The 21,059-nt window shown below is 46.9% G+C and overlaps 1 protein-coding gene and 1 pseudogene across 4 annotated transcripts in view; one reads left to right on the forward strand and one right to left on the reverse strand.

Annotated features, from left to right (window-relative positions):
• LOC139048064 (phospholipid-transporting ATPase ABCA3-like) overlaps positions 1-21,059 on the forward strand; it is a 176,055-nt gene that overhangs the window by 15,125 nt on the left and 139,871 nt on the right. For 3 of the 4 annotated variants that reach the window (XR_011507473.1, XM_070522455.1, XM_070522456.1), the window contains exons 3-4: positions 13,525-13,740; positions 18,842-19,095. Coding sequence is in view for 2 of the 4 variants with exons in the window: in XM_070522455.1 (XP_070378556.1) it covers positions 13,525-13,740; positions 18,842-19,095 (470 nt within the window). In the remaining 2 variants the exon portion in view is untranslated. Of the gene's footprint in view, positions 1-13,524; positions 13,741-18,841; positions 19,096-21,059 lie in introns of those variants that run through there. The other variant, XM_070522458.1, reaches the window with a different exon arrangement.
• On the reverse strand, positions 15,268-18,827 carry LOC139047434 (uncharacterized; annotated as a pseudogene).

Below are 21,059 nucleotides of genomic sequence, written 5' to 3' on the forward strand. Positions count from 1 at the left end.
TCTCCTTCGATAGCCAGGATGCATATCGCCGAGAAACGGAATGAGTAATTGTATGTCGGCGCCAACGGGCTTGCCTTTTCTTCCTTGAGACAGCATATGCGACCACTCAGGGGTGATGAGCGCAGGTTATAAGCGTCGCGAAAGGCGAGCGATTCTGCCCTACTTGGCTAGCTGAGAAGCGGCCGAACATCGGCCCTGCAGGATGCAAGGACGGACGCTTCAATCTCTCATTCACTTCGCTGCTTAATCGTAGGCCATAGGAAACATCAAGGCGCCGAATAGCATGTATTTCTTTTTATAAATTAAAAGCTCGCCGTTGTTCTAACCTCTGATGATGTGAAAGGTCATTAATATTGATTACAATACGAAAGCACCAGTTAGGTCCTTTTAGCTCCTGTTGTCGGCGACCATCAAGCGACCTTGAGCCAAAAGCCAGACCCGTTATCCGGGCACTCAAACAAGATCGTACCGTCAACCAGTGAAACCTTAATAAAGGCCAGTCTGTGTCCCTCTCTCAGTTTGTACAGGACCGCACAACATACGCTAGTTACTGCACAAGCAAGTTGGAAAAAAATATTGCTTCCGAGTTCTTTCTAATGTTAGTTGACAATATCACCCAAGCTGTAACTTCTAGTACATTGAAGTTTTATTTGCCATTTCCAATACGGCACGATGCTCAAACGGCAGATACAGTGCACTATACCCTCCATTGTCATCTTTATCCCATGAGACAGGCTTGCCTGTGCTCTTTTGAACGCCAGTGGTCCGTGAGTTCCGCAGCACGGGCTTTGCGTCGCTTCGAGAGGTGGCGCAACGCTGTGTGGCGTCTTATTCAGGCGCTTTTTTTTTGTCTAGCTGGGCAGTGCATGCGCTCTGTCTTTCTGGCGTCTTTCGCTGTCTGTCATGCCACGTTCAACCGTTTTTTTTTTCTTCTATGTGGGTAACGTCCACGTATGGACCAGTGCACAGTATGGCGTGGCGCGGTGCGGTGTGCCGTTGCAAACATGCACTACACCCATTTTAAGATTGTGGCTGGCATCATCTCCAATTTAATGCTTACATCTTACCGGAGAGCCAGCAATATTTTATTTCAAATAAACGCATTGAAAGAACGACTGCCCCGAACACAAATGATACCACCACCCGAGAGTGACGCAAACACTATGAGCACGAATTATTAACAAAGAGTTTCAGGGCCCCAAGCAACGCAGAAAATGCGGTCATACACAAGCTTTTCGGGCAAATTGCATATGGCAATTCTTTAGCGTAATGAGTGAGGCTCGTCGCAACGCAAATTATGGCGGAGAATCTTTGCAATGGTGGCGCCGCGCAACGTCACGCCACGTCAAATTGACGTTTATGAAAGGGCTCTTCCCGTGACGCTCCCCACATGATAGTCCTTCAGCCACTCAACAAGCTAACATGACGGCTATCTTGGATAGCATGACATATTCCCGAAATTGCAGATGCATTGTACGGGCTTCTGTGCGCTACCATTTACTTTATTTTTAAAGCAATGAGACCGCGATATAGCTGCCACGGACCAGAGGAAAATTGATAATTGATCTTTATCGCCACACCACGTTTCGTCATCTTCAATCAAATGAAACATTTTCCAAAGTGTCCGCTTCCCCGCGCAAATAAAAAAACGTCACCCCTGAACAGCCGATCGTTCAGTCAACATGGCGGGAAATTGTGGCAGGCAGCCGCCATTCCTGACAAGAATAGAGCTGTTTATAAATTCGCATGTGGTGAAGAATCGCCTGCGCAACGACGATGATAGACAAACAACAAAGCTGCCAAACTCAGCACTGTTTGGTATCAGAAGACAACGTACGGAGGCAGTGGTCAAAGCCAGATACGTCAACAAAAAAGTTTCGCTTCGGCTAATCGGTGACTAACCGAAATCAGTGCATAGTCACTTCGCATGCTGAATAAATTACAGCAATCCACGGGAAATACAGGCAGCGAAGGCCCTTCTTGACCGTATATAATAAAAGAAAGCTTCCCTTCAGTGATTATTCATTCCGTTACTCATACACTGGATTAGACATGCAAGAGAGAAGAGTGTGCCATTCGTCAATGCTTCTTCTGGGTTCCCTTTATGACGCCGTGAATCAGTTCGTCATGAGTGACGCAGCATGCCACCATGCTCTCTGCCTCCGCTCTTCGCCCTCTGCGCAAAAGGCGTTTGCAAGTGCCTTCCTACCCGTCCTGTCCTGGGGCCTGCTAGCACAATATCAGAGCGCCACGTGCCGTCTAAATTCTACCGCAAACAGCCAGTGTAAAATTATAATAATATGTGGGGTTTTACGTGCCAAAACCACTTTCTGATTATGAGGCACGCCGTAGTGGAGGACTCCGGAAATTTTGACCACCTGGGGTTCTTTAACATGCACCTAAATCTAAGCACACGGGTGTTTTCGCATTTCGCCCCCACCGACATGCGGCCGCCGAGGCCAGGATTCGATCCCGCGACCTCGTGCTCAGCAGCCCAACACCATAGCCACTGAGCAACCACGGCGGGTTGTGTAAAATTCGCCTCATACGCGGCCAATGGCACCCGCCCAGCAGACAAGAACGAAGCTTCAGAACAGTCGGATTGCAAGAACACACTGTCTATTCCTAGATAATCGTAGCAAACTTAAAATAATAGATCCTACCTGATGCCACATTGGCTTGAGCGGCGTTGGCCCACTGTGCTATTGAACTTGTAACTTACTATTGCTATTGAACTTATAACTTACTGTGATAGCTGGTTGTGTTTTACACAAACTATAACACAACCTCACACGAGAGGGGTCAAACACAGTGTGCGCCTCGTACAGGTCTACTCCCTCGAGTTTCTATGCTAGCAGGCGCAGCCTGAATAATAGATGCCGACGCAGATGTTCGCTGTCTGGTCTGTAACTCGACGTCGTCTTGTCGTTCTGTTCAGGACAAGCCATAGAGCATACTGCGCGAGCTTACGTTCCCTAGCCATTGAGCAATGTGGATCATTTTGCAACAAAGAAACGAGCGTATACAGCTGCGCAACGGGTTGCAGTTGTTGAAGGTTTTGTTCTCGTTCATGACGTTTTGTAGATGAGCTTGTTCTCCTTTGTTACTATTCCCTGTTATGTTAACCAATCATGTTTTCTTTCTCAGATAGATTTGGTTCATTATATGCACGTGCAAATCACAGTAAATGTCTAGGTGCCTAGACATCCACTATTGTTAGTTTCTTAGTGTGAAGGGTCATAGGGTGAAGATTCATTTGAGTAGTTTGCAGGGATTTAAATGTAACGAGACGTGGTCAACACGCGAGTACCTGCAGCGGAGCTCAGGCCGACGACAAACATTTATGCACAGTGCCAGGCAACAAATAACTTTAAGCACGAGTGTCTCTAGCAGGAGCTGGGTATGACTGCAAGGACCATATTCTCCGACGGTAGCTGGGTATGACTGCAAGGTCCATATTCTCCGACGGTTGCTTTCGGCGATATCACTTTCAGTGCGCACTTATTGAGAGGAAGCTTTAGCTCGGCTACTTCAATTAAAATACTTGTAAATAGAGAATTCGTTTTTCTCGGTAGCCACTGCACCAAATTTGGCGAGGTTTCTTGTATTTAAAAGAAAACTTTAAATATAGTGACTGTTGGTTTCGAATTTTTGATTTCGTTCGTCAAATTTTATTTAAAAATTAGTTGGATCTGGGTCGATATAGGTCGTCAATTTTAATTAAAAATTAGCAGAAATAAAAAAATTCGGAAAGCGAAATTATCAAGTTTACATCTCTGTAGCTATGCAATGCAAAATGATGGCACAATTCCGGGAATTGCATATAGCGCATCTTAAATGACCCGCCGTCGTTGCTCAGTGGCTATGGTGCTGGGCTGCTGAGGACGAGGTCGCGGGATCGAATCCCGGCCACGGCGGCCGGGATTCTCGATGGGGGCGAAATGCGAAAACACCCGTGTACTTAGATTTAGGTGCACGTTAAAGAACCCCAGGTGGTCGAAATTTCCGGAGTCCTCCCCTACGGCGTGCCTCATAATCAGGAAGTGGTTTTGGCACTGTTTGAACCGCACCGATGGCACCGGCTGTTGGAATCTCAGCGCGGCCACCAGCTGTTGGAACCTCAGTGCTGACGCCCGTTATTGCAACTGGGTCGCAAGCCCCAAGGGTAGCGTTGGCCTGGCGGCCTGGGGCACACTGGAAGCATCCGAAGGTCCCAGCAAAGCATGAGGCGACTGCTAACAGAACAACTTGTGTATTCTAGCATCGCAAAGAGCGGGCGGTCAGGTCGACCGAAGTAGAGAGACGGGAGAGCACGTTACTCAACAGCAGAAATCGGAGCCTCTCCTGGCGTCCGGGGGCAGCTGCTCTTATACTCTTGGCGTCGCGGGCAAGAAGGAAGGTCACGAGATGACACCACGTGACAGCAAGGCACGGACGGACTGAGAGACATGTAGAGACAAGGAGGTGACTCATCAGCCGGGCCAGCGCCGGTCAGACCTCCTCGTTTCACACTGGGGAAGCTCCTCTCCCCGGCTGCCGCGCTTTGACAAGCGTGGGCACACACACACACACGCACACACAAAGACACGTGGCACTGAACATGCCGGGACGCGCTCGGCGGGGATGCGTCGCGGCCGCTCCGAACGGGCCAAAATGTCCGCCGCTTTGAACGAAGCTCCGGCGTACGTTGCATCCGCGCTGGCTTTACCGCGCGTCGTAGGCGAAACGTAACAGACCGCCCCGCCGGGGGAGGGAGGTCCCGATGGTCAGGGGACTGCATCCGCTGTCCGGAGGGATGTCGCTCGATGATGCTCATAACCGAAGTCGGTCGTCCCTCGGCGTTTCTTGAGCGCAGCGCACCGAGAAGGCCTCGTTCTCACGTTCAGGTTCACACAGGACACTGCAAAGTGACTTCGGGAGAGTTGTCATTTTTCTCTCGTTCCCAGCAAGCGTTAGAATTACGCCGAAACTCAGCCGCTCAGTCAGCAAGCACGGCACAACCCTCACTAAGCCATGCCAGGCTCTTTCCCCTTTTATACTACTGCCTAGTTCCTTACAGTAGTCTATAGCAGCACTCAGAACGCGTCCACAAATCGGAAAATTGCACTAGAAAGCACATCATCACTTTGAAACACTACACAAAAGCAATATGTTAAAAATCCTGCCTCAGGAAGAAAAACATCAATAACAAACAATTTTGAGGCTGATTCCCACGTTAGGGGCTTCGACTTAAGCCATCGGCGTTACCGTTGAGACTCCCCTTTTTGTAACGCACCTCAAAGGAATATTGTTGCAAAGCGAGGCTCCAGTGCAGGAGGCGGCCATTTTTGGGAGAGATGGTCTGCAGCCATTGGAGAGGGCAGTGATCCGTCTCAATGATAAACCTCGAACCGGCTAGGTAGCATGACAATTTCTGAACGGCCCACACGAGACACGCACACTCTTTCTCGGTGGCGCTGTACGCCTGCTCACGACTGGTCAGCTTACGACTAGCATACAGGACGGGGTGTTCTACTTCTCCATTTTCCCGTTGGCACAGTACAACGCCCATGCCTCGCTCACTAGCATCGCACTGAACAACGAACCCTTTGGTGTAGTCGGGCGATCGTAGCACAGGCTGGCTTGTTAGGGCGCTCTTTAGGGCGCTAAAAGCTCTTTCCTTTGTCTCGTCCCAGACGACTATTTGCGGCTCTGTCTTTCTTAGAGCATCCGTCAGGGGAGCCGCGATATCAGAGTACCTGGGGATGTACCTCTGATAGTAGCCGGCGACACCTAAGAACGACCGAATATCGGTCTTCGTGCGCAGTTGCGGAAAGTCTCGCACAGCGGCCACCTTTATTTCAGACGGGCGGCGACGACCCCGACCAATCACGTGACCAAGGTAGACAACCTCGGCCTGTGCTAACTGGCACTTGGGAGCCTTGACTGTCAAGCCCGCTTCGCGCAGGCGGGTTAGCACTGCCCGCAAGTGTGCCATATGCTCAGACCAGGATGCGGAGAATATCGCTACGTCGTCTAAATACGGTAAAGCGAATTCTTGCTGTCCCCGCAACACTTTATCCATGAGGCTTGAAAAACAGTATGGCGCGTTCTTCAAACCAAAACTCAACACTTTAGGACGGAATGTTCCCATTGGTGAAATGAACGCCGCATACCTACTAGCCTCTTCTGTAAGTGGAACCTGCCAATAACCCCTGACAAGATCTAGGGTGGAAATAAACTGAGCGCTGCTAACTTTCTCAAGGCGCTCCTCGATGTTACGGATCGGATAAATTTGATCTTTAGTTATGGAATTTAGCCTGCGGTAGTCGACACAAGGACGAGGTTCCTTGCCCGGTACCTCAACTAAAATCAAAGGGGAGGTATAATCACTCTCACCCGCCTCAATAACACCGAGCTGTAGCATCTTCTTTACCTCAGCCTCCATAATATCGTGCTGGCGGGGTGACACCCGGTACGCCTTGGATCGTACTGGCTCTGGGGAGGTAAGTTCTATATCATGGGTGAGGACAGAAGTCCTACCAGGCCTCTCAGAGAACTGACCTTGAAACTCTTGTAAGAGCTGGTGTAGTTCGGTTTTCTGCTCAGGAGACAGCGGTGCTTTACTGATTAAGTCACTAATGACTTGATCGGTGTCTTCCCTGTTCGTCACTGAGCCTAGTCCCGGAAGCTCGACCGGAAGCTCTTCGGGAGCGTTTACCATCATACACACTACTGCTTCCCGTTGCTTATAGGGTTTGAGCAGATTACAGTGGTAAACTTGCTGTGCTTTCCGTTTTCCTGGCAGACTGACCACGTAGTTGACGTCCGACAGTTTTTGAACAATCCGTGCTGGGCCCTCCCACTGCACGTCGAGTTTGTTTTTTAGCGATGTGCGCAATATCATGACATCATCGCCCACCTCAAAACGACGGGCCCTGGCTGTCCGATCATAATAAACCTTGGCCCTCTGCTGGGCCTTTGCCATTGCTTCACCTGACAACTCCTGTGCCCTTCTTAAGCGTTCGAGGAGCTTAAGCACGTACTCCACCACGACTGGGTCGTCGCCCCTGCCTTCCCACGATTCTCGAAGCATGCGAAGCGGAGACCGCAGCGAGCGACCGTACACCAGCTCAGCTGGCGAAAACCCCGTAGCCGCATGCGGCGCGGTCCGTAATGCAAACATCACCCCAGGCAGACACAGCTCCCAGTCAGTTTGATGTTCAAAACACAATGCTCTCAACACGCGCTTCATGACGGAGTGGAGCTTCTCAACGGAATTCGACTGGGGGTGGTGCACTGAGCTGTGTAACAGCTTTACCCCGCACCTTTCGAGAAAGGCTGTCGTCAAAGCGCTAGTAAACACTGTGCCCTGATCTGATTGGATTTCCGCAGGAAAACCAACTCGCGCAAATATGGACAGTAGTGCATTGACTATGTCAACTGAGCTGAGTTCTTTAAGCGGCACTGCTTCAGGGAACTTTGTCGCTGGGCAGATCACAGTCAAAATGTGTCTGTACCCCGTGGCTGTTACCGGCAGAGGTCCCACTGTATCAATAACGAGCCGTCTAAAAGGCTCCGTAATGATAGGTACCAACTTCAACGGCGCCCTCGATTTGTCCCCTGGTTTGCCCACCCGCTGACAGGTGTCGCATGTCTTCACAAAGTGGTCTGCGTCCCGAAAACACCCTGGCCAATAGTACTCTTGCAAGAGACGGTCCTTAGTTTTGTTAACTCCTAGGTGTCCGGACCACGAACCGCCATGCGACAAGCGCAACAGATCCTGACGATAGCACTGAGGCACGATCAGCTGATCGAACTCCACTCCCCTGCGGTCTACATACTTCCGGTACAGGACCCCACCTCTTTCCACAAAGCGAGCATTTTTCTTGGCGATACATTCCTTGACAATGCAGCGTATGTTTTCTAGGCTGCCATCCTTCTTTTGCTCGGCTATCAAAGCCGACCGGCTGACATTTAGCAACCTATTAAGTCCGTCTGACGTAGGCGCTATGAGCAAATCAGCAGATAGTTCTTCTAGCTTTCCCGCATCGGGCATTTCCTCTCCAGTATCTGGTGCCTTCAACGCTACAGGCACAATTTTATTCAGTTCGGACGTGCTCTGAATATGAGCTTGCTGCGCCTCTGACCCTTTCTCATTGTTCGACAACGTCGGCCCCGCAACTACCGCCTTTGCAGCGAGCTCCCGAACCTTCGATCTGGTTAAGGCCTGAACGCTAGCCTCACCAAACAAAAGCCCCTTCTCGCGCAGGAGGTGATCGGACCTGTTCGAAAATAGGTACGGGTACTGAGGGGGCAGCATAGATGACACCGCCGCCTCCGTCTCAAGTGCTCCGAAAGGTCCTTCAATAAGCACTTTTGCTACGGGCAGGCACACGCTATGAGCTTTCACGGCTTGTTTGATCCATGCGCACTCGCCCGTGAACATATCGGGTTCTACGTAAGAGGGGTGAACTACATCCATCGTAGCTGCGGAATCGCGAAGCACTCGGCACTCTTTCCCGTTCACGAGGAGGTCTCGCATGTAAGGCTCGAGAAGCTTCATGTTCTCGTCAGTGCTGCATAATGACAAAAACACGGCTTTTGTTTTTGTTTCCGGACACTGAGCCGAAAAGTGACCCGGCTTCTGGCACGTATAACACACGCGCGCTTGCCTCGCCTCGAACCGCTTTCTGCGTTCGGCTTCGGCTGCCGCCGTCTCCTTACGTTCGGTCGGACTGCTTTCACTCGCGTCCGCACTACGTGCGTCCCCCTTTGCTCTCATGGGCGTGAACTTCGGCCTCTCAAACTTGGAGCCAAATTCACCCTTTTGACCGTCCTTAGCTCCGTGAGCCCGACGCGTCACAAACTCTTCGGCTAGCTCAGCGGCTCTAGCCACCGTACTAACGTCTGGCCTATCCAAGACCCAGTACCGCACGTTCTCAGGTAACCGACTATAAAACTGTTCTAGCCCGAAACACTGCAGAACTTTCTCGTGGTCACCAAACGCTTTCTCTTCTTTGAGCCACTCCTGCATGTTTGACATTAGCCTGTAGGCAAACTCTGTATATGACTCACTTTTACCTTTCTCATTTTCCCGAAACTTCCGACGGAACGCCTCCGCTGACAGCCTGTACTTTTTTAGCAGACTTGATTTCACTTTGTCGAAATCCTCTGCCTCCTCTCTATCCAAGCGAGCGACTACGTCGGCCGCCTCGCCGGGTAACAAAGTGAGCAAGCGCTGTGGCCACGTTTCCCGAGAGAACCCCTGCTTCTCGCACGTTCGCTCAAAGTTAACCAGGAACAAACCAATGTCCTCTCCAAGCTTAAACGGCCGCATCAGGTCAGTCATTTTAAACAATACTCGTTCTCCTGCACCGTGTGCCTGATTTCCATTACGAGCGCGTTCCATCTCTACCTCGAGACGCTTCATTTCTAAAGCGTGTTGACGGTCACGCTCTTCTCTTTTCTCTTGTTGCTCTCGCTCTTTTTCTTTCTCTTGTTGCTCTCGTTCTATCTGTTTCTCTTGTTGCTCTCGTTCTATCTGTTCTTTACGTTCACGCTCATCTTTCTCTTGTTTCTCTCTCTGTTGCTGTTCTTTAAGTTCGCGTTCCTGTCTTTTTTCCGTCTCCCTCTCCTCAATGGTCTCAAGGCATTCCGACAGCTCGTCATCCTCAGCTCCTAACTCAAGAATAGCCCTTAGCAGTTCTGGTTTTCTGAGTTTGTCTGAGACATCCAGACCCAACTCTCTTGCAAGCTCCAACAATTTCGGTTTGCGCAACGACTTCAAATCCATGGCTGCTCTGAATGCTGCTTTCTCTACTGCCTACTATTGTCTTGCCGCAACTAACCTGGCAGCAACGACAACCACAATTACCAGCTCTTTTTCTGACACTAACAAAAGCCTGGCAAAACTCAGAAGAAGAAAGTCCCGCACTCACAGCCAAGAATTCAGCGCAGTCGTTCCGCTGCAGGCAACCAGTCACCACACAGGGCTCGTTGCACTGCTCCCGGATGGTCGTTGTGCTGCTCAGCATACAGTCAACCGCATATCTTCGCTGCTGGCCTCCGTTGTCGCGATCTCACCGCTGGCAACCAGATGTTTGAACCGCACCGATGGCACCGGCTGTTGGAATCTCAGCGCGGCCACCAGCTGTTGGAACCTCAGTGCTGACGCCCGTTATTGCAACTGGGTCGCAAGCCCCAAGGGTAGCGTTGGCCTGGCGGCCTGGGGCACACTGGAAGCATCCGAAGGTCCCAGCAAAGCATGAGGCGACTGCTAACAGAACTTGTTTATTCTAGCATCGCAAAGAGCGGGCGGTCAGGTCGACCGAAGTAGAGAGACGGGAGAGCACGTTACTCAACAGCAGAAATCGGAGCCTCTCCTGGCGTCCGGGGGCAGCTGCTCTTATACTCTTGGCGTCGCGGGCAAGAAGGAAGGTCACGAGATGACACCACGTGACAGCAAGGCACGGACGGACTGAGAGACATGTAGAGACAAGGAGGTGACGCATCAGCCGGGCCGGCGCCGGTCAGACCTCCTCGTTTCACACTGGGGAAGCTCCTCTCCCCGGCTGCCGCGCTTTGACAAGCGTGGGCACACACACACACACGCACACACAAAGACACGTGGCACTGAACATGCCGGGACGCGCTCGGCGGGCATGCGTCGCGGCCGCTCCGAACGGGCCAAAATGTCCGCCGCTTTGAACGAAGCTCCGGCGTACGTTGCATCCGCGCTGGCTTTACCGCGCGTCGTAGGCGAAACGTAACAGCACGTAAAACCCCATATTATAATTTTTAACCTAAAGATGACAAAATTGATATGTTACACATGAATCTCAAAAAATATAATATGGAAATACAGTTTTTGCAGAAGCCTTGTAAACAACGTAACAAATTCACGTAAGATGTAAAATGACATCGACTTACTCCGCTTTCAATTATCTAATGAATGCCGTTTACAGAACCGCAATACCTTTTCTTGATTCAGAGCTATGGAGTTGTAAAATTCGTGCTTCCATGTTTTTCAACCTTTCGTATTTTTGGAAATGGTTGTAACGAAATTCGGGCCCTAAATCAAGTTTCCGCTTGCAACAGTCACAAGAATTTGATTTTCTCTCTCAAGTGCAATAAAGTTTATTAAAATAGGTCCAGGCATTATCGGAGAACATTTTGCGCTTTACATGTATTTGAATAGAGCGAGTTGGAGTTGGGCCTACATCTTCCTATTAAGGCGAAAGCCTTTCTAGGCACATGGTGAAGTTTGGGTCAGCAGACCTGACCGTCGGAGTGTCCGCCGAAGCGTCATTGCGCTATATGAAGACAGATTAAAGACCGATGGAAGAATGAAAAATGATTGATAGTGACAGTTAGTGAATGATAACGTTATAATAGGGATTGGTAGAGGTTAATTATGAATAATAATGACTGATAATGACTTCTAATGACTACTAATGACTCCGAAAGAACCAATATGTCTAACTACGTCTTGTAATGACGGCAATTGATTATAAATGACTATAAATGTCGAGTAACGAGTACTAATTAATAAAATGACTACTAATGACTTGTAATGACTACTAATAACCACAAAATGGCCAATATTTCTAACGACGGCTTCTAGTGGCCGCAATTGAATACAAATGGCTAAATGCTTACTAGTGAGCAGTAATGACTATTGACTGAAATGACTTGTAATTACTAATAATGACTAGGAAATGATCAATATGTCTAACGACAACTTGTAACGACCACAATTGATGAAAGTGACTAAAACGATTAGTAATGATCAGTAATGACTAATAATGACTGAAATGACTTGTAATACAAAAAAATCTCACATGAATAGTTTTTATCCGCGTACTATAAACGAATGGCATTCTCTCCCTGTTGAAGTACTTCAATCGGGGAACTTCACAAATGCGTTGGGAAACAATTTTTCACATAAGATAACACAACCATAAACACAATTTTTTCACTATTTTTTCTCGTTTTCATATGTGAAATCTCCTGTATTTAGTTATGTTTAGTGTCCGATTGTTGTTTGGCACAGCGTTTTGATCCACATATAAATTCAAATGTGCGATTATTTTGTTGTAGTTACTGTGCTAAGGGGAGCATTGTGATTTTTATACCGTGGCTATGGGATGCATCATTTTCATGCTCTGTATATATATACATTTTTTATTATCTTTGTTGCATTGTTATTACCTTGTAAACTGTATTACCCCCCTGCATGGGCCAGTATGTTGGCCTGAAGTATGAATAAATAAATAAAATAAAAATAATGTACTAATGACTATGATATGACCAACATGTGTAACGATGGCCTGTATGACCACAATCGATTAAAAATGACTAAACATGCTTAGTAGGGAGCAGTAATGACCTAAAGAAAGAAGAGAAAGAGAAGAGGAAAAGAGAAAGAGGCAATTGATAAGAAGAGGCTTTCGCCATTCACCTCTTAAGGGAGATCTTAATAGGTGGACGCACAGTTGAGAGCGCTGCAATACGACAGCGCAAGAATGCAGTCACGTGGTTTTATTTCATATTTCATGGGCTTTCTTAAACGCCGGAATAAATCACCACGCTGCATGTAGGGCACCACAAAAAACTGGATCGGTCGTTTTGGAATGCCCTCTCCAAACTTACAAAACGCATTTGCCCCTAATGGGAATATTAAGATGTTTGCAAAATTGCTCTTAGTTAATTTACTAATTAAGCGCTATATAAAACACATACCCTAAGGTGGGCCTCATGATGGCAAACCATATGTAGCTAGTTTCATTTAGTCAGGCTTAACCACTTCTTGAAATTCTTGGTTGAAGTTACGTGAAACACTCTGTATAACGCAAATTATTTTAGATATCCTTCAAATATTAAACCATTGGGCAGCCACATATGTGCCCAGATAATACAGTTTTAACATAGCATACACAAAATACTTACCAACGCTATAACATCGTCTGATATGCGCATCCGCATAAAGTATTGGCGACGTTTTGTCTCTCGATATTGGTATGAGCCACCCTGTCGAATGCTGCTTGGCTTAACACAGGATGACACCACTGCTGTGAAGCTTCTTTGGTTTCTGCATAGAACGTGGCGCCACAGAAATTGTCGTTGGCCATCTGTTATCCATCCATGCCGAACGTTCCACTAAACGTAGTGGAAGTGCGTAGAATCTTGTCATAGACACTTTGCGTGTTTCTGTCTAAGAAGGTAAAACACTATAGACCATTATTCGCGGTGCTTCCAGGGGGCACCTAATTTTTGCCGGGGCCTGTGGGAATTGTAGGAGAGAACGCAACAACAACCGACACAATGATCAACACGTTCTTACGTCATGCTTGTCGCCGTTTCTCGCTCATTATGAATTGGTCGTCAGCTGTCCCGTCATCAGATTGGCAGCTCAGCGCTGCCGGCGCCGACAACTGCCGACTGGAGTCGAGATTAAGTGCTCTAGCTCTAAACAGCTACGCGAGAGTAACATACTCGGGTCTGTGCTCATCTACGGCCTCATTCTTACCGTTCATACTGCAGATGTGAAGACGATGATGAACGAGGTGGAGTTGGCGCGGGTGCTCTTCTCGAGGAACGTGACGCCCAACACTCTCGGCCTGTACTTCCACACCGAGACCCTCGGTGACGACGTGCCCCACGATCTGACGTACACCATCATGTTCTCGAGCGGTGCGTACAAGATCACCAAGGCCCGCGAGGAGGTCACACACAGCGGACCCTCGCAACTCGAAGACAGTGAGTGAACGCTGACGCATTACGCACCGAAGGTGCAGCTTGGCATACAGCATCATGGTGCTGCTGTTGAGAATTTGTCTCGCTCATACACCGGATGTTGCGAGCAAACTGAAGGCAGCGGGATACGGAGATTCCTGAAGGTGGCCTTGAATAATCAGCGACAGAAACAGCCTGATATTGATTATTATAATGAAGGGCTTTCGGGAATTGTTTTGCAGGCGCACACGCCAAACACAAGGGACATATTTCCGTCTTATGATAGCATCTTACCTGGTCACGCAGCCTTGATTGTAAATGTGCTTCATGTATTATTGGACAGTACCTACAGTGTCTGGCGGGTATGAGTGTGTGTGTGTGTGTGTGGGGGGGGTGATAACATCACTCAAATTATATAGAATACTTATATATGACAAAACTCAGATTGATAGGAGTTCATTCAGTCTTATGAGGGGAATAGCAACAAAAGAGGTAATATTTACATTTGGTTAAACCTGTTCACAATAAGTTAAAAATGGTGACGAAGGCAGAAAAAACAAGCACGCTGTACTCTATCCAAGTTGATTGAATATTTATCTTCTGCTGCTTTAATGGCTGGGAGTTAAAACTTGAGTGATATTCGTATCTTTCGTAAAAGACGCGTACCATAAAGTTTTGACCCTCTCTTATCTAAATACTAAATATTTAATTATGCCATGTTATGTAACGTTAAACACGGTTACATTTTATAGGGTCTCAACTACGTTTTCCTCCACGTTTTGTGGAATGTCCGCGCAGAAGAAGTCTTGAAAGGTCAACCTTAGCGTCCATTTTTCGTTGTTCCTTTTTTTCCATGTTGGGATACTTGTTTTTGCCCATTACATAAATCCTCCTGTCAAGCGTATGGTGCATCGACTTTCTCACAAACTTTAAACAACATCGTTTATTGCAGGCACCAACGCATATACGCAGAGTGAGTGCAGAGGTCGTCTGTGCGCCCTCCTCCTGCAATTGTCTACAGTGGTTTGAAATTGCGAGCCCCGGAGCTTCCATCAAGTTTAAACTAGAGAAAGTAAAAGAAAGTAATAAATATCATGCCGCAGTCTAGTAAAGGCTCTGTATAATTTAAGTCTGTGCCTTCTGGCCTAATAATAGTCCTCTCAAAGATGAGCGTTGGCGCAGAACGACTACTTGGCAAGGAACCGCTCCTCGGTCTCCATCGCTAGCTAGCAGGCGCCGACGTAAAACAGTCAAGAATGGGAGTGAAAAAAATGACGCCTTCGCATGGACGAGTCGGCAGCATGCATGACAATCTCCAAACTGCATGTTAGGTGAAACTGCTTTAAATTTCAGTCGTACCATTAGGCAAATATGATCAACTGCAAGAGGACACACGTAGCAGGGATTTTTTCCCTGATATACTGACTTCGATAAACGGCCGGAACTGCCACTTATTTAGTTCTGATACCTCAAAGGCCCTCGAAGGGGTCTTACATGAGGGGCGGGTGCGTATATCTGATTCAACATAAATGAGTTCATCGATGGTGCGTTTCAAATGATGAGGATTCTCATGAAGAACAGTTGAAGCAGGAAGGTCATTCCAGTGCCTTGAACTACGAGCAAGAAAGGAAGATATGTGAGCGGTGGTTCGGGCTGGAGGAGGATACACGGCCTCGTTGTGATTTGTGTAGTTGGAACGGCTGTGAGCTGTCGAAATGTTGGAAGTCCGGGAAAACGCATGGAAGAACTTGGGGAATAGCGAGAGACATTTATTTTTTGCATTTACAGAGTGCCTACATCGCCATAAAGGCATTACGTAGCGGGGAACAAAGTATAGCCAGTAATACAGGAAAGCTTTGGGACAGATATACTCACTAACAGAAGCACTACAATAGCATTTAGAGAAAGACATAAAAGTGGTGTGAAACAAACAGGTTTCAAGATAAATAATAATACATTTGTTTTACAAGAGCGCCGTCACAGTATGAAATAGAATAGTTCGTTATTTGACACACTTACTATATCATTTGATAAACTGTTCCATTGTGTAATTGATTTGGGGTAAAAAAGAGTAGCAATAAGTGTTTGTTCTGCTGTTATAGGCTGAAATCTTTTTGTTGTTATCACAGCCAGTCGATATGTAATCTGGTTCCAGAAGAAAGTTACAGCGATTGATACCTGTCGGACTGTTATATATTCGGCGCAATAGTTTGAGCCTTAACTTCTGCCTACGCATATGCAGCAGATCCCATTAAAAAGTGGCCTTCATTTAGGAAACACAAGAGTACGGGCTGTAGTTATTACAAACATTACTGCTTGGTTCTGTAGTTCTTCCAGTCTATTATTGAGGTAATCTTGATAGGGATCCCATATTACACAAGCATAATCAAGTATCATTCTTACATGTAAGAAGTGTAAAGTTTTAACTTCGCGCGTTGCCTGTTTAAGATTTCCGCGAATAAAATGTAACATCCTACTAGCTTTTGCTATGACAGCGTCAATCTCTTTATGCCAAGTGAGTGATTCGGTGAAATAGACTCCTAGGTACTTGTATTCCGACTGTATGTCGATAAGCGTGCCATTGATGCTATACCAGTGCTGAAATTTTGATAATTTTCTGGAAAACTTGCGCTACTGCACTTTTTATATTTGAATTCATGTTCCATTTTGTACACCATGGTTCGCTACCTTATCTAAATCTGTTTGCAGTGTATGTAGTAATTTTCCCTAGTAATTTCTCTGTCAATCACACAGTCAGCAGCAAATAGTTTTATAGGTGATGTAATTAGTTCGATAATGTCATTTATGTAGACTAAAATAACAAGGGGCCCAGTACGGTTCCCTGAGGAACGCCCGAAGAAACAGTTATTGGTGAAGATGCGGCGTGGTTTAGGACCACAGACTGGGGTCTTCCGTTTAGGTAGTTTCATATCCAATTTTGAACGTTTTCATTTACATTTAATGCAGCAAGCTTTACAAATAAGAGCTCATGGCACAAAGTATCGAAAGCTTTTTGAAAATCAATAAAAACCGCGTCTACCTGACCATTGTTATCAATTGCTTTAGATAAGAAGTGCTGAAATTCTATTAGTTGTGTGTTGCAGGAATAACCTTTTCGGAATCCGTGCTGGGAAGGTGCAAAGAAAGTGTTTGAGTCAAGGAATGCAGATGTGTTACTGTATAAAATGTGTTCGAATATTTTGCAACATATCGACGTTAGTGAAATCATCCTGTAGTTTACTCTGAGTTTTCTATCGCCCGAATTAAAAACTGGTGTCACGCTTACAGTTTTTCAATCTTGGGGAATGAGGCCTGTTTCTAGGTAAAGCTTATAAATGATCGTTAAATACGGAGGAATGATGCGGTGACACTCTTTAAGGACCACTGGGGATATTCCATCGGGTCCGATTGCTTTTGTGTCATCTAAATGGCGTAAGAAAGAATCGACGCCACTAACATCAAACTCAATGCCTGGCATCATATCGCCCTGATTGGCGTTGTTCAAAAGCGAAGTCAACCCAGCAGATACTAGCAAAAACAGAGATTGGAACTAATGGATAATGCATTCCGACCTCTGATAGTCTGATGTCACGGTTCTGCCGTCAATAGGTAAAGATGGTACTGATATGTCTTCTTTTCGATCTTGTTTTACATATTCCCAAAACGATTTTGGGTTTTCTCTTGAGTTCTTGTTTATTTTAACAAAGAAGGTATTTTTAGCAGATTTAATTGTTGCTTTCAATAGTAAATTTATCTGTGGCAAGCGTTTCTGATTTGCCAGACTGGTGTCGCCAGAAAACGTTTTATATGTTCGTCTTGCTTTCCTTTTAAGTTTACGTATTTCTACGTTAAACCAAGGTATTTGTTTTGTTTTTTTCGTTGTCGCAGGTACCTGCACGGAGCATGAATTTCGACTATTTGAAGTATTTTGTCCCGAAATACTGACCACAAAGTTAACGGACAGCGTGCGTTTGTCAGATACTGGAAAGTGGGGAAGAAATTTTCAAGTTCGGCCCCGATAGCGGCATAGCCTCCTCTGCCGTAGCTGTACACTTTTCTTTGCGGAATTTTTGCCATCCGTACTCGCTGTATGCTAAGTTCTATGACAACTGCCCTGTGGTCGTAATTACCTGGGCAAACAGTAACTTTCGATATTATGTTCGGCTCATTGCGAAGTACTAAGTCTAAAATTGCATTTTCTCGCGTTGGTTCCAGTACGTATTGCTGCAATCCATTTAATCTGAGCAGTTCCTCGAACTCTGCGCAAATACGGGACCTATTACCAGCCACACATCCGGCATTCCAGTTGAAGTCTGGCAAATTGAAATCACCCCCAAGAAATACGCTATTAGGCACAAGAGACAGCATCTCAGACAGCAGTCCGAATGAGTCGTTGCTGCCGGGTGGCCGGTAGAATGTCCCGTACACTACATTGTTTCCTTTAGGTAATTTCACCAGGCACCAGACAGACTCAGAATTGTTTTGAAATAAAATTTGTGTACTTGACAATGCATTTCATATCAAAATAAATACTCCCACGCCATGTCCATGCATATCTTTCCGATAGACAGTAAAACCAGGCGGAAAGATTTCTACATTAGGTATAGTCTTGTCTAACCATGATTCCGTGCCCATCGAGATCTGAGGTTAACCAGTGGCTACTAAAAAGATGAAGTTATCAACTTTGTCCTTTAGGCTGACACAATTTACAAGCAGGACAGAGAGCCATTCAGGCTGCGAGCAACGTGCTCGGTTATCTTTCGGAGACTGGCAACTTTTCGATGAAGTACAAGGTTACGTAGGTTAGCCCATGACTTGAGTTCTGTAGTGCTAGAAGTGAAGGAATAAACAAATAAAATAAACTGCGCTGAGCAATTTTGAATTCTTTAAAGGTGTTAATATGGTTAGCTTGGTTAGGGTCTCATATATAGAACAAGCGTATTCGACTTAAAGCGGGAGGAAGTCGGAGGTTAAGGCACAAGTAGCCAATCATGCGGTTAGCACGATGGGTAATGTGTGCGAACTATGACATATCGTAGCGAAGGTTCGTACCAAGGTATCCGCAATGACAATTGAAAAAATGAACTTGAACAGAGCTTCACTCCTATCATGTTTCGGCACGCAGCCATGTCGCTGCGAGTTGCGGCCGTTCAAGTGGCGGTGGACTTGGCGCACATCAACGAACTGGCGCACCGTCGTTCCAGTAACCGCTCCCACGAGCAGCTAGCGGTCAAGCTGCGTCAGTTCCCCTACCCCACGTACCACGAGGACACCGACAACACCATGTTCCTCATAGGCATGCGCTTGGGCGTCGCGTACGCGTGGCCCTTCTGCCTGGTCATCACCCGGGCCATCCAGGAGCGCCAGAGCGGCATGCAGGCGAGTGACACCGTGGTTCGGTTCGCAGCGCGCATTTTCATCCGGCAATCAGCGTACAACTTCAACAACAGGACGGCATTCTTTGCGAACAGTGCCAAAGTTTGTGCCACGAGCGGTCGACTCCCAGTGCAGAATTTAACGCCGACCAATAAGAAACATAAAAGCTTATCAGAACATCTAGAAGTAGTACTAAAGTCCTGAAGATCCAATATCATCCGCGATGCAAACAAGAATACTGATTTGAGAGAGTTTCTCCAAAGGTAACATTTCAAAAGCGTCACCAAAACTGAGCGAGTTTATGGCAAACTGATGTTTCAATAGCATCGAGAAAGCATCAAATTCCTCTGCGAACGCACTCTCTCCTCTTCTACGTTTCCTTCGTACTTGGGCCGCTACATTGCAATGATTGTACCGCAATGCTTTTCCTTTTGACGCGTCGACGGTGGCCCGAGTAGCACTACGCGCCCACGCTGTCGACGGGATCGGCCGGTCTCGCGAATGGAGCAACAGGAGGGCCATACTATATACAGGCCATCTTGGTGTCTTGTAATTCGTCTTATATTGGCCTATCTGCTGTGTGGGCGACGATATCAAACGCGCAGAGCGATGCGTGCGGCTTTCGGTGCATGGTGCGCCGTCTCACGGAGCTCGCTAGACCTTGCTGCCCATGCGCACGTAGCCTGAAGGGTTCAGGGGCTGCGCGACCGGCTTTACTATCAATTCTGCGTTCAGTCAGGCTGCGTGTATAAAAAGAATTCAGTTCGCGGTACAAAGTGCATGCCCACGTTGAAGACTCGCTGCAATTATTACGAAACAGAAAAGCTATCTTCGCCATCGCTCATAAAGAACCCGCCACTTCGAACATCCCTGGCCGGGAATTCAGCATGATGGCTCGCCTGTATGGCGATGTACTGCACTCTGAAATATAGCCGCAATAACTAAGCAGGGAGTTCCGATTACGCGAGAAGCAGTGACCGCGGTTGTTTTCATTTTTCCTTGCAACCTCTGAACAGGAATGACCCAATCGGGTCTAGCACACAAAATGTTGGTTTCGCGACTGCAGAAAACCTCGTGCTCTGCCCGGCTACTTGCGCGTCGCGGGAGCGCTTGTGTTGCTGAAGCGCCAAGGATTTTGCTGAGAATGGCACTCCGGCCTTTTTATATGATCCTCAGCTCTTGTTTAACATCAGCATACATACAGTGCAGATTTACTTTCATGTCGTTGTACCGTTCTATTTTCTAATATGCAGAATTTTATATAATAAACTATCCAAAACAGGACAATTACAACATTCTCGGAAACCCCCTTTTGTATTTTGAGCGTGTGGCTGCACCTTAACCAGGGAATCTCAAAATTATGGCTCGATTTCGCTTTAAAGCTGCTAAAATTGTAGCAATATTTGTCGAGCGAACTTAATAATGTTGGTGCTTTGAGAGCACTACTAAATACGCTGGCATGGTGTGACGCATCTACCGAAACATTTGACGTTTGTTTATTGTTTGCACAATTCAGGAACTAACTGCAATAATACCAACACGGACTAGATTACATTAATTTAGTTTGTTTAAAACAGAAGGCATGATGAGAGCTGAAGTCGTGTGTTTGCCTCCAGATTGTGACATTGCGAATCCATCACATTTCAACATAACGCGAGTCGCCTAATTTCCCCAGCTCAACGATGCACTTCGTCCATGTTGTACCTCCAAATTGTCTACTTTTGAGCGGTGATGCGTCCAGCTTCGCGAAAACGAGCCAAGCCGCTTTGATTCGTACGCGTTTCTACAGTTGATTCGTCCTGTTATTGATCTGCGGTGTTGTAAACTTCGACATAAAATTTATTTCGGCCTGTTTTCTAACCTTACCTTTGTGCTACGCTTGCGAATTTCACTAATCAAATGTTCTTAGTGAAGCCACAGCACTCACCCTGCTAAGACACATTCTAATGGGAGGACATGGCATCTCA

Source organism: Dermacentor albipictus, chromosome 7, assembly GCF_038994185.2.
Source record: "Dermacentor albipictus isolate Rhodes 1998 colony chromosome 7, USDA_Dalb.pri_finalv2, whole genome shotgun sequence".
In the NCBI taxonomy this organism is placed as follows: domain Eukaryota; kingdom Metazoa; phylum Arthropoda; class Arachnida; order Ixodida; family Ixodidae; genus Dermacentor; species Dermacentor albipictus.